The sequence below is a fragment of the Silurus meridionalis genome, chromosome 12 (assembly GCF_014805685.1).
Source record: "Silurus meridionalis isolate SWU-2019-XX chromosome 12, ASM1480568v1, whole genome shotgun sequence".
NCBI classification, from domain to species: domain Eukaryota; kingdom Metazoa; phylum Chordata; class Actinopteri; order Siluriformes; family Siluridae; genus Silurus; species Silurus meridionalis.
The window spans coordinates 989,828-1,002,743 of NC_060895.1; the positions used below are offsets into that span (position 1 = coordinate 989,828).

General features: G+C 39.0%; 1 protein-coding gene across 1 annotated transcript; it reads left to right on the plus strand.

Annotated features, from left to right (window-relative positions):
* Positions 1–304: 304 nt before the first annotated feature.
* On the plus strand, positions 305–12,677 carry LOC124395088 (chloride channel protein 2-like). Its single transcript, XM_046863694.1, has 23 exons — positions 305–438; positions 1,918–1,999; positions 2,480–2,608; positions 3,045–3,173; positions 4,782–4,915; positions 6,286–6,363; positions 6,618–6,696; positions 6,773–6,898; positions 7,093–7,177; positions 7,357–7,458; positions 8,254–8,348; positions 8,419–8,564; positions 8,648–8,717; positions 8,867–8,977; positions 9,082–9,295; positions 9,392–9,522; positions 9,625–9,773; positions 10,236–10,281; positions 11,114–11,178; positions 11,288–11,332; positions 11,558–11,662; positions 11,745–11,831; positions 12,040–12,677. Exons 1-23 carry the CDS (start codon positions 385–387, stop codon positions 12,211–12,213), a joined length of 2,436 nt encoding a protein of 811 aa, XP_046719650.1. The 5' UTR covers positions 305–384; the 3' UTR covers positions 12,214–12,677.
* The last annotated feature ends 239 nt before the right edge of the window (positions 12,678–12,916 follow it).

A 12,916-nucleotide genomic window follows, 5' to 3' on the forward strand; every position in this document is an offset into this window, starting at 1 on the left:
GGATATATATATATATATATAGTATATGTGGTATAAAAATTCCTTTAAGGGTAAAATGATCTTTAATTCATGCACATAATGTAATGTTAATGCTGTGTACACACACACACACACACACACACACACACACACACACACACACGCTGGTGGTGTATGAGTTAAATCTTTGTTTAGGCTACACACTCAGTCCACTGGTAATTTCTGGGAGAAAAACTAAAATTAGATGTTTGGAAAGCAGAAAACTGGAACTCTGATTCGCCTCTGAACTTTGTCCCACCTCAGTCCAACACTTCAGTGATTCTGTGGCCTATAAAGTGGACCAGCGTCGCGTTTAAGACGCTGTGTGACACTGTTGAAGTCTGAGTGTGTGAGCGATTAACATTCATGGCTTCTGAGGAACCTGGAGAAAAGACTGCACTTCAGTCTCAACAGAGAGTGGTGAGTAAAGGGATAGTGTGTGTGTGTGTGTGTGTGTGTGTGTACAGTCAGAGGGTGCCAATACTATTTCACTTGCTGATATGAAGAGAGATTGTGTTGCAGTTTTAGGTAAAATGTCTCATTGAAGGTTCTCTTCTCGTTTTCTGATGAACCCCATCATGTGCAGACTTGCACATGTTGTACATGATGTGAAACAGAAACAGCTGTGTAGGAGCTTCAAACTGGGTGAGGAACCAAACTGCTAATAAGGTGAGGGTGTGGAAGTTTTATGTTAAGATATGCTCTTCAAGCTATTTTAAAGAAGTGGTCAAAGAAGGAAACTTACTGCAGCAGATGCAAGACACCATCAGAAGATCTCCAGCAGCAAGCAGTGCCTTTAGCAGAGAACTGAAGAAAACCAGTAGGACTCAGGTGCACCATCTCCTGTCTGGTCAAATCTGACCACCCAAACATAGAAACAAGGCTCTGCATGAAAACGGAGGAACTGGGGGCAGAAAAATAGCAGGTGCTCTGGACTGATGAGTGAAAATCTGAAGTATCTGTAGAAGAAGGCAGAATGTTTACCAGGTTTCACTCATTATTCAGCAAAGGTTTTCTGCAGTTTTGGAGCTGAATTTCTGCAAATGGAGTTGGAAATGTGTTCAGGATTAATGGTGTCCTCAAAGCTGAGTGCAAGTGTAGAAGAATTGATGCTGTTTTGGAGGCTATGGATGTCCCTCCAAATATTAATTTGATTTTGATTTCTCTTCTTTTACTTTTGATTTTGTTCATTAATAAAAATACATTTATTTTAAAAGTGCACCTGCATAAAACCTCTGCACAGGAAGTATTAAAGATTAGTTACGATATCTAGAACATTCATCTGGTTTTGTGTTCATGTGTTTGACACAAGCCAGGAATTTCTGAGTTGTGTGTGTGTGTGTGTGTGTGTTTACTCCTAGACCAGCTGATGTTTTTAAACCAGTTCTCTGAAGTGTTATTGGTGCTGATGTATAGTGGAGCAAATGCATTTACTTCACACACACAATTTCCAAGAATGTGTCAAAGTGTAAAGTCATCTAATCTATAGTTTAGCAGCTTAGATGTTTTCCATCTGTTTTCCACACAGTGTTTTTGTTTACTGTAAATTCATAAACATAATGATTACGATCATAAACCAGGGTCGCCACATTGGTGGTAACAAGGCCAGTGTGGTGCACATGCATTTCTGATCTTCAACTTTATTCACTCAATAATCACCTCCACCTTCTCCATCTATCATTAGAATGAATCATAAAATAGAAACCTGGAACAAATCATTTGATCACAATCAGTGACCCTGACAGCAGTATTGTATTGTTAACTGTTGTACTCGTTGCTTCTCCGTGGGGCAGTGAGGGACCTGCCTCAGTGGTCCTATGTTCTGTGAGATCAGTTTGCACTTCCTGTTTTTGGGTTTTATAGGAATTGTGTGACTGTGTGTTTGTGTTTGTTGGACAGATTTACAGCTGTAAAGATGAAACCGAAGATGGGAGCAGGTTCAAGCAAAGACAGTTGATGGAGTCCAGCAAAACATCCACACGTGAGTTATCTGTTTTGTAAAAGCAAATAAAATACTCGTGTGTTGTTATTGGAAAATATTTAGCTTCAGGGTAAAAACTGTGAAACTTCTCTTAGGTTAAATGTTCTGTTCATAACTTTTTGTTTTTTTTGTTTTAAAGGGGAATACAAACTTTTGCATTAATATGTGCAACAAAAAAAATCATAAGAATTAATATAATATAAAATAAGAAGATAAAAATCTCAATGATTTTATATAGCAATAAAATTATTGAATTAGAAACGATTATTTTACATATTGTGTATATTACAGTGGAGACCTTTTAAATATTTGAGTAAATATTTATGCAGTTTCTGCATAATTTTTATACAGGATTCTTGGTCTTAAATCTCACACCTGGAGTAGTAATCATGTAGACTAGTTCATGTGGTGCATTGTGGGTAATGAAAGGTGGTGTGTGTGTGTGTGTGTGTGTGTGTGTGTGTGTGTGCGCGCACGCAGGGAAGTCACGGTGGATGACGTTCCTGCTCTGGCACATTGGTGAAGAATGGATCCTCCTCATCCTGTTAGGTTTCATCCCAGGATTCTTCAGCTGGGCTATGGACTTTGGGATTGACCTCGGCCTGCATGGTGTGTGTGTGTGTGTGTGTGTGTGTGTGTGTGTGTGTGTGTGTGTGTGTGTGTGTTGATTGATTTATTTTTAAACCTAAATAAAACTGAGTTAGAACCAGAATATAAGCAGAAAACGCTTTAATTTGAGTGAGATATGAATTAAACCAGAAGTTTAAAGCTTGAAATTTTGTTTGTATAATTATATTGTTACACATGAAAGAAAATATTGTTTATATTACGAAGAGCTTAAAATAAAAAAAAAACAAATGTTTGTTTTATGGCTTAATTAATAAAATATTGATAATTTATTATTTTAATTAATTTCTGAATTATGTATAAAAATTATAAGAAATTATTGAAAACTTATATTGCCTGATAAGCTGAAATTTTAGAATTAGTCACTGACGTGTGTGTGTGTGTGTGTGTGTGTATACGCACGCACTATTCCATCTAGGTACAAGGAAGCTGTATGCAATGGCGCATTATAACATGTTCTTGCAGTATCTGGCCTGGGTTTCAATCCCTGTACTGCTGATCTGTTTCTCTGCAGCATTTACTTACTTCATAGGACCACAAGCAGCAGGTACACACACACACACACACACACACACACACACACACACACACACACACACACACACACACACACACACAATAGTTCATATCTCTATAAAATAAGTAAACATATTTGTGCACACTACATAGGAACAGTTTGTTTGACAGTTGTCATAATAACAAATATAATACAACTGGATATGGTGTGTGTAGTTTATGTGATGTGTAGTTTATGTGATGTGTAGGTTATGTGATGTGTAGTGTGTTTGAGTTGTGTAGTTTATGTGATGTGTGTTTGAGTTGTGTAGTTTATGTGATGTGTAGGTTATGTGATGTGTAGTTTATGTGATGTGTAGGTTATATGATGTGTAGGTTATGTGATGTGTAGTTATGTGATGTGTAGTGTTTGAGATGTGTAGTTTATATGATGTGTAGTGTGTTTGAGTTGTGTAGTTTATGTGATGTGTGTTTGAGTTGTGTAGTTTATGATGTGTAGGTTATATGATGTGTAGGTTATATGATGTGTAGGTTATATGATGTAGGTTATATGATGTGTAGGTTATGTGATTTGTAGTGTGTTTGAGATGTGTAGTTTATATGATGTGTAGTTTATGTGATGTGTGTGTGTTTGAGTTGTGTAGTTTATGTGATGTGTGTGTTTGAGTTGTGTAGTTTATGTGATGTGTAGGTTATGTGATGTGTAGTTTGTGATGTGTAGTTTATGTGATGTGTAGGTTATGTGATGTAGTGTGTTTGAGATGTGTAGTTTATGTGATGTGTAGGTTATGTGATTTGTAGTGTGTTTGTGATGTGTAGGTTATATGATGTGTAGTTTATGTGATGTGTAGTTTATGTGATGTGTAGTTTATGTGATGTGTGTGTGTTTGAGTTGTGTAGTTTATGTGATGTGTGTTTGAGTTGTGTAGTTTATGTGATGTGTAGGTTATGTGATGTGTAGGTTATATGATGTGTAGGTTATGTGATGTGTAGGTTATGTGATGTGTTATGTGATGTGTAGTGTGTTTGTGATGTGTAGTTTATGTGATGTGTAGTTTATGTGATGTGTAGGTTATGTGATGTGTAGGTTATATGATGTGTAGGTTATATGATGTGTAGGTTATGTGATTTGTAGTGTGTTTGAGATGTGTAGTTTATATGATGTGTAGTGTGTTTGAGTTGTGTAGTTTATGTGATGTGTGTTTGAGTTGTGTAGTTTATGTGATGTGTAGTTTATGTGATGTGTAGGTTATGTGATGTGTAGGTTATGTGATGTGTAGTTTATGTGATGTGTAGGTTATGTGATTTGTAGGTTATGTGATTTGTAGGTTATGTGATGTAGTGTGTTTGAGATGTGTAGTTTATGTGATGTGTAGTTTATGTGATGTGTAGGTTATGTGATTTGTAGTGTGTTTGAGATGTAGTTTATGTGATGTGTAGTTTATGTGATGTGTAGTGTGTTTAAGATGTGTAGTTTATGATGTGTAGTGTGTTTGTAATGTGTAGTTTATGTGATGTGTAGTGTGTTTGAGATGTGTAGTTTGTCATGTGTAGTGTGTTTGAGATGTGTAGTTTATGTGATGTGTAGTTTATGTGATGTGTAGATATGCTGTATTATAGACACTGATACCTCTTGCAGGATCCGGGATCCCAGAGATGAAGACGATTGTAAAAGGAGTGATGGTTAAAGATCACCTCAGCCTCAACACTCTGCTGGCCAAATTGGTGGGTCTGACCTGCGCCCTGGGCAGTGGCATGCCTCTCGGAAAAGAGGTATAAACGCACACACACGCACACACACACACACACACACAATTTGGGGAAAATCAGACAACAGTCATTTTTTTCACCCAAAACAATCCTGCTCAGATACACAGTGTGTTATGGAGGTCAAGAACACTGTGTTCAGCTCACTCTCCCTGATGCACTCTGAATTTGGGATACATCAGACAACGAAAACTATTGTAAGGGGTTAGTCTTTGTGTTTTGGGTAAAAGTGATTTTCTCCAATCCTGGTTATGGAGGTGATTTACATAGGAATGTGCTTTAGGTGTTTTTTTTTTTACCACACTTTAAACCTGAGTTATGAGGTTCAGGGTACTATATCATGTAGCTGCGAAATTACATGAACTATGAATTATAAGTAGCTATGATCTAAAAGTGCAGCTGTAATATAGTAACGTAACTTTGATATATGTATTTGTAATATTCAGTTGTAATATTATAACATGTAACTGTAATATTAATCAAATGGTTTATTAATTGTTTATTTTATGTAGCTGTGATAAAATATAATGTAGCTGCAATATAATGTGGCAGTCAAAACATGCTGAGATATAATCGCATGCACCCAAAATATACTTCATAACACCTACATGTGATTACATCAGAACCACGCCATTATTTTCCCGCTACATGCTATTGTACTGAAACATATTTCACATCTACAAGCCACATGTAATATCAGGAAATGTGATTGTAACATGACCACATGGATGAGTCACATGTGACTGTGCCAATCACATGTAGCTGTGATAGTCACATGTTAGCACGGTCAAATGTGATCATAGCATAGGCTACATGAGAGGTCACGCTGCATGCTTTTGTGTCATGGCCGCATTATAATCACATGGGATTGTGTCATGTGTCATACTTTATTATATCACAGCTGCTTATGACTATCATGTAAATGTGGTCATATCCAGAGGAGGAAAGTAATAAAGTATAAATACTGTGTTACTGTAATTAAGGAGATTTTTCTGGTATCAGTATTTTTTACGTACTTTTTACACTTTTAAACCAGACTTTAGTTTTAATCTATTTGGTGAAATGTGAATGTTTTTCTTCTCACTGCGTCGTTTTCAGCACATCAACCTGTTTCATGTGATTGTGCTGCTTTTTCATCAAAAGTAATACATCATTCAAATCTGTAGAGGTTCTACTTGTATTTGTACTGTGGTTGTGCTTGAATTGGACGTGGGCATAACGTAAGCACACGTGACTGTTAAAATCACATGCAGATATTCCATAATAACATGGCTGTAGGATAATCACATGTAGCTGTGATGGTATATGTTGATGTACCAGTGTGCAGTGTACTTATTGGTAAAGTCTTGTATCTTTGTTTTGTAATTGTATTTTAGAGTCCTTTTGTGCACATTGGAAGCATCTGTGCCGCACAACTCGGCCGCTTCAGGACATACATTAGCGGTGCTAAAGAGGTAAAATGTAAACATTATTCTATTATAAAAAACAGACACAAACAACTTTATTGCAGTTTGTGTGTCAGTTTGTATGTTCATGTTTAGAAACATTGCACTTGAATGATTTAATTACAGAATTATAAATATAAGTAGTTAAGTGTACAATAAATCACAAAGTCCTGCTAGATATTATGTCTAATCAACATTCGGTCTAATGACTACTATGATTGTGAAATTGTGTGTGTGTGTGTGTGTGTGTGTGTGTAAACCAGAGCGAGTCTGAAGCCACTGAGCTGCTGCTCGCCGGTACTGCTGTTGGAATCGCCTGCTGCTTCGGATCTCCCATTGGAGGTGAGAAGAAACCGTGTGTGCAACAGTAGGAGCTACGCAATACGATGGCATTGTGCTGAAAATGTGTGTGTTGCAGGGATTCTGTACAGCATAGAAGTGGCCACATCATTCTACATGGTGCAGTGTTACTGGAAAGCTTACGTGGCTGCTACGATCAGCGCCGTCATCTTCAGAATCCTACCTGTCTGGAGCGGATACAACGGTGTTTATACAATTAGTTCATATAGATTACATCATTCAAAAGAATTTCAATAATTTCTAGTCTGCCGAACATTTATTTTAATTAACTACATTTCTGTAACTGAAAAATGATTGTGTTCGACTGTTTTACAGATTTTTAGCATTTTGAAAAATTAATAATACTGTTAATAATAAAAATGTTTTGTTTTTTTACAGAGGGAATTATTCCACTGTTTAACACTGATTTCCGTCTGGAATTTCCATACGAGCTCAAAGAGTTTCTGGCCTTCGGTGTCCTGGGGTATGCGTTTTCTCTTGTGCCGTTTTACAGTCATATAACTGCAAGATAAGATAGAAATAAGAATGAAATGAGGTACATTGTATAAAATAGAAATATGTGAACACAATGATTATTGCCAGTGGAAATAGTTATGCTAAAAAGAAAAAGTTGTGTATTAAATTCTCCTGCTGTGTCTTTAGGATTCTAAGTGGACTTTTTGGAGCATTTTTTGTCTTCATGAATAGCACCATGGTGCGTTTTATCAGGAGCCCCCGACGCATCAGCAAGTTCCTTGTGAAGACGTGAGTGTTGTGATAAATCACCTTCAGCCTGGTTTGTGTTAGTGATCAGTAACAACGTCTAGGATCTTGAATTGAATATGGAGATTCTACACTGTAGCTACTGGTAACAATGGTTTCAATATCTAATATTTTCCTAAATAATCGATATCTCATGGTTTGTGTTTGATAGGAGGACGATACGTACACTTACACCTTTTCCTACCTAATAAAGATCAGAGAACATCATTTTTTCACCCAATGGGGTTAGCCTGTGTTTTTAAGGTGATAATTTGTTCTTCTCAGATTTGTCCAAAATTCACACAGTGTAAGTTAAAGATCAAGACATACACAGGGGTGTCTTTATTTTCCTCCATTCACACTTCAAACAGATGATGTGGTGGTGAAACCTATTGTGTAGGTCTACAGATTAAATAACAGCTATAATCCTACACACAGTTAAACTGTGACAAGCAGTTACACAAAAATCGATACTGGCAACAAACGGCCTGAACATTTAATATATTTTCTTGAACTTCATAATTCCTCAAACAGAAGTGTCCTACAATCAGGCGTAACGCTACAGTTCTACATACGACCTACATGGAGACACACTGCAGCTATAAATAATCAGGTTAAAGTCACGCTAGGAGAAATACAGGGAGATTTTATAATTCAGTTTTGGATTGGCTGAACATTGACCTGAACTTCTTAACATCTTGCCACTGGTCTTCACAAGCCACATTTGGGAAAGTAAACCTGAATTTACACATTTTTTCGTTTTGTGAAACTATGCTGTGTGTGTGTGTGTGTGTGTAGTCGTGTGCTGTATCCTGCTATCATCACACTGGTCATCGCTACGTTGACCTTTCCTCCTGGATTTGGACAGTTCATGGCAGGCGAGGTAACAGCCACACACACACACTTCCATACTTTCACTCTTCCTGTAAGAGAATAACAGCACTTCCTGTACAGCTCACTCAGAGGAAACTCTCCTGGCACTTTTTGACAACCACACCTGGTATAAACATCTCCAAGGTGACCATTTTGATCACTCGGATCACTCTGTGGCGTGGAAACACCCGCGAGTCGGCGTCTTTGTCACACTCACCATTTCGGTCATCATGAAGGTCAGGACATTTATAAATTAAATATTTTAATCACATTAGGACTTGTTAGAGAACTCAGATTAAAATCTAATATTTGTGTTCAGTTCTTCATGTCAGCGGTGGCCATCTCCATGCCTCTCCCCTGTGGAGCTTTTGTACCTGCTTTCGTTATCGGTGAGTGTGGTTACGGTTACGGCCTGCCAGATTCGGAGCTTATCTTAATTCAACAGAGATCACCAGCTGCATCATTCATGGATGATGAAGTGGCCAGGAAATGATAGAACTAAAGTATAAAAAAGTAAATTGTGTGTGTGTGAGATTAGGTGCAGGTCTCGGCCGATTGGTCGGTGAGGTGGCAGCTGTGGTCTTACCTGAAGGAGTTCATTCAAACGGCACTGTTTACTCTTTAATACCAGGAAGCTACGCTGTAGCAGGTAACACACACACACACACACACACACACACACACACACACACACACACACACGTCTGCCTCTTGCAGAATCATGTACTTTTGTTTCTTCTTGTCTGCATGTAGGAGCAGCAGCGATGTCTGGTGCAGCTACTCACACCATCTCCACGGCCATGATCGTATTCGAGTTGACCGGTCAGATCAACTTTCTTTTCCCAATTATATTTTCTGTAATAGTGGCTAATATCGTAGCCCAAAGTCTGCAGCCGTCACTGTATGATGCACTCATACGCATCAGGAAACTTCCATATCCCGTAGAGGCCACGTGGGATGACAAGGAGTGAGTGTCCATCAGGAGCTCTGTCTTTATTCCCTCTTTATCCAATAATGCAGCCTTGGTAAAAGTTTCATCTATAATCTGTTTAACCCCATTTAGAAAGTCTGAAATTACTGTGGAGGACATCATGCGGAAAAACGTGAAGTACATCACACTTGGCTCCACTTACAGAGACCTGGGGAACATTCTGCTCAATAAACTGAGAACCCTCCCGTTAGTGAAGTCTGAAGGTATGTCCACCAGGGGGCGCACATCAGACTGTCATCCTGTAATCAGTGGAAAGGCAGCGATGTCTTTATGCTTCTTAGATTCTGTCTCTGTTTCTTCCTCAGACTCAAAGATACTGCTGGGTTCTATTGAGCGCGCTCAACTGCAGACGCTGCTGTCCAATCAGCTGAGCCGCAGACGGAGACTCGAACACCTCAGTCATCAGGTGCAGTGCGAGTCTGGAGCCCATGATGATGCCAAAGCCACGAGAGAGGTGAGATTTAACATGAAGACAAAACATCTGCTGAATTCATTCTGGAAAGAACTTCATGATATTGTTCCTTAAGAGACTTTAAAGTGTATGTGATGAGTTTCTGGAAGATTAGCACTGACAGCTGGACCTCAAACACTTAATGAACAATAATGAATTAGTGATTGAGGTCTTTTATGAAAGTCTTTTTCTCCACAGCAGAAGCAGGTTGTTTGTTTGTGGTAGTAAAGCAAATATTTCAGGCTTCCAGAAGAAGGAAAGTCTGATGTTTTTGACAAATTAAAGTCATATTTGTGAAAACTGGATGAAGAACCCAAGACCCAAAATAACTTCTTTAGAAGACATTTCTCTTTGTAGTGTCACATGTTTGTCTTCTCCTTCTAACTTCACTCCAAATATTTCTTTATAAAAACTCACCCAGGAACTAAACAAACTAAAACAATGACACTGTGTAATACCTTTCAGACCTGTGTAGAAGGAAGCTCTTCTAAAGCACTGCTAACAGAGAGAGGTACAACACGAGACGAGTGTCTCACACATCCTACACAAACAAACATTCTAGTACAGAAAAACCACAGCAACAGCTCTACAACTTGAGCAGGTTTTTACCATCATCATGCTCAAGATGCTGCTTCTTCTTCCTCATACTTGCACACAAGCTGGAGCACGATTGCCCTGGTGGATCTCCAGATGCTCAGGACAGATCCAGGGCCTCCACTAAACTTTTAATCATAACAGAGGTTGGCAGGCAACTGGGGCTTTCTGGTGGTTTTCTTCTCCTGACTATTGCTTGGTACTCATTGTGGGTCACATTTTTTATGTAGGGTTTCTCCTGTGCATCAAGTTTGAATAACTGTTGTGGTGGTAGACCACAAACCTCTCCTGGAGATCTACTGATCTACAACATGCTGTTCCAAATAAAAGCAAGTTCGATATACTCATGATAAAAGACCAAAAATCTCAAAGATCTACTGGCCTACAATGTGCAGATAAAACCACGATGGTGTTCCTGTGAACCAGCTGCACTGCGGACCACCAAGATCTAGAATAACTCCATGCCCACCAAAGGTATTAGTTTGGGTAAATGCGAGATCTTTAACACTCGGTTGTTTTTTGTGTGGATCTGGAGAAACTGAAATGCACCACTGTGCTGAACTTGATGCCCAGGAGAACCTTGAAGTAAAGGATCTCTTTTTCCGCATTTCTTCAGTCCTTGTTTATTGTACTGGGTGAAGGATGATGACGACACATTTCCATGGAGATGCTGGTGTAGATTCTTAAAGTGCGTTTTTTTTTTTTTTAAATGTCTGATTACATTTACCAACTATCTCGGTCTTGCTCAGGTTTCCAAGAACCAGAGATTACCTTGAAGAGCCTCATCTGTCCTCATACCAGAGTGGATGTAGAGGTAAGAGAGCTCCAGTGTTCAGATCCAGTCTCCTTCAGCAGGTGACATTTCATCTCTTTAGTTGATTTCCAAATGCTATGAATAACCAGGAACACTTCTGTCCATCTAGGATGCAGAAGATCCAGATGTGGAAGAGCGCATGACCATGAATGAGGTGAAAGCTCTGAAGATTTGTTCATAGCATATATCAATGCTGTCAAATTAAATCATTTGCTTGGACTGATTTCTACTGGACTCTTTGGTGCTCAAGTACCAAATATAGTCATCATGATAAAATCTTAGAAAGAGAAGGAACAGCTGGAGATTACAAATAAAATCTAATTCATTTGGGTCCACTAGGGGGCATTATTTCACTCTGTTTTTAAACATCTGGTTCCAGATAATTAGGTGGGAAGAGCAACAGCTTGATGAGAAGATCAACTTCGACCTCTGTAAGATCGACCCGGCGTCTGTACAGATCGTTGAACGAACCTCACTGCAAAAGGTGCGTTAAAAAAATCCCTGGGCTACAAAGCTTCATCAGATGTTTTACTGAAAACATCCCATTTTTCTTTCTCCATCTTCAGATCCACAAGATCTTCGCCATGTTGGGTTTGGACCATGCCTACGTCACCAGCGCCGGCAGACTCATCGGAGTCGTGTCACATCAGGAGGTGAGTAATGTGAAGTACTCCACATACAGAGACCTGCAGAACCTCCTGCTCACAAAGCTCAGAACCCGCTGGTTCTCAGGTTCCGTCTCTGCACCTTCTTCACACCTTTAAGTCTTTGAGACCAGCTAGAAATTGAGAATCAGAGAATTAAAATATCATCTGTAGCTTGAAACATCCATGACTTTGTGTTTGCTCCTTTGTATCGTAGCTACGGCAAGGCTTTGAGACTTCAGTGAAGTCGGCCGGAGCGAGAACACACCCCCCGATGTCCTGCTTCAGAGAGAGCAGCACCAGGCTCAGGAAGACGGCGACTCCAGAGGCAACAGAGCTACAGAAACTTCTGGGCAGCCGAGACAGCCTGAACCAGAAGAACTCATCGTGAAGGAGGTCCATGTGCAGCTCCATCTGCAACCGCAGAGAAAACCAAGATCCAGAGCTGAGATGGGATTACTTCCAGCACAACATCTCCATCATCTACACCTCATAATGATGGGATTTATCATTTATACCCAGATTCAACAAATGATCTGATCCTAAACTGTCTCCTGTTCACGTCTAATCTACTCCAGTGAGCTGGAACACGACTGCGCTGTAAATTCTACATCAGAGGAAAAGAAATAAATACAATTCAACTAAAAAGTTATTAAATACAACACGGTCACATCTGAATAAACTCATGACTGAGACTCGTAGTCTCGAAAAAAACAGAATTGGGTCTAATTAAAACACACATTTTACTGTCCCGGTGAACTCCAGACTATCCAGAATTTTTGGTGCTCTGAATAAATCAAACGACATTTTTGTAAAATGACGATCCGATAAATAATAAATAAACACTCACCTGAACACTCGCGTCCTGTTCTTTTCCTGTCTGTCTGTCTGCAGGAGGTGTTGATCTCTAAACTGGGATATTTATTTTTAAACACACAAACAGATCAGAGGGAAAACTCATTCGACATGTTGACCACGTTTCAGACGTGAAAACGCCACGTTATGGATTAAAATAAATATAATGCGAAATTAAAGGTTTTCAAAATGCTTAGAAATAAACAATAATTTGGAATAGAGGAGATAAAAAAACAGAA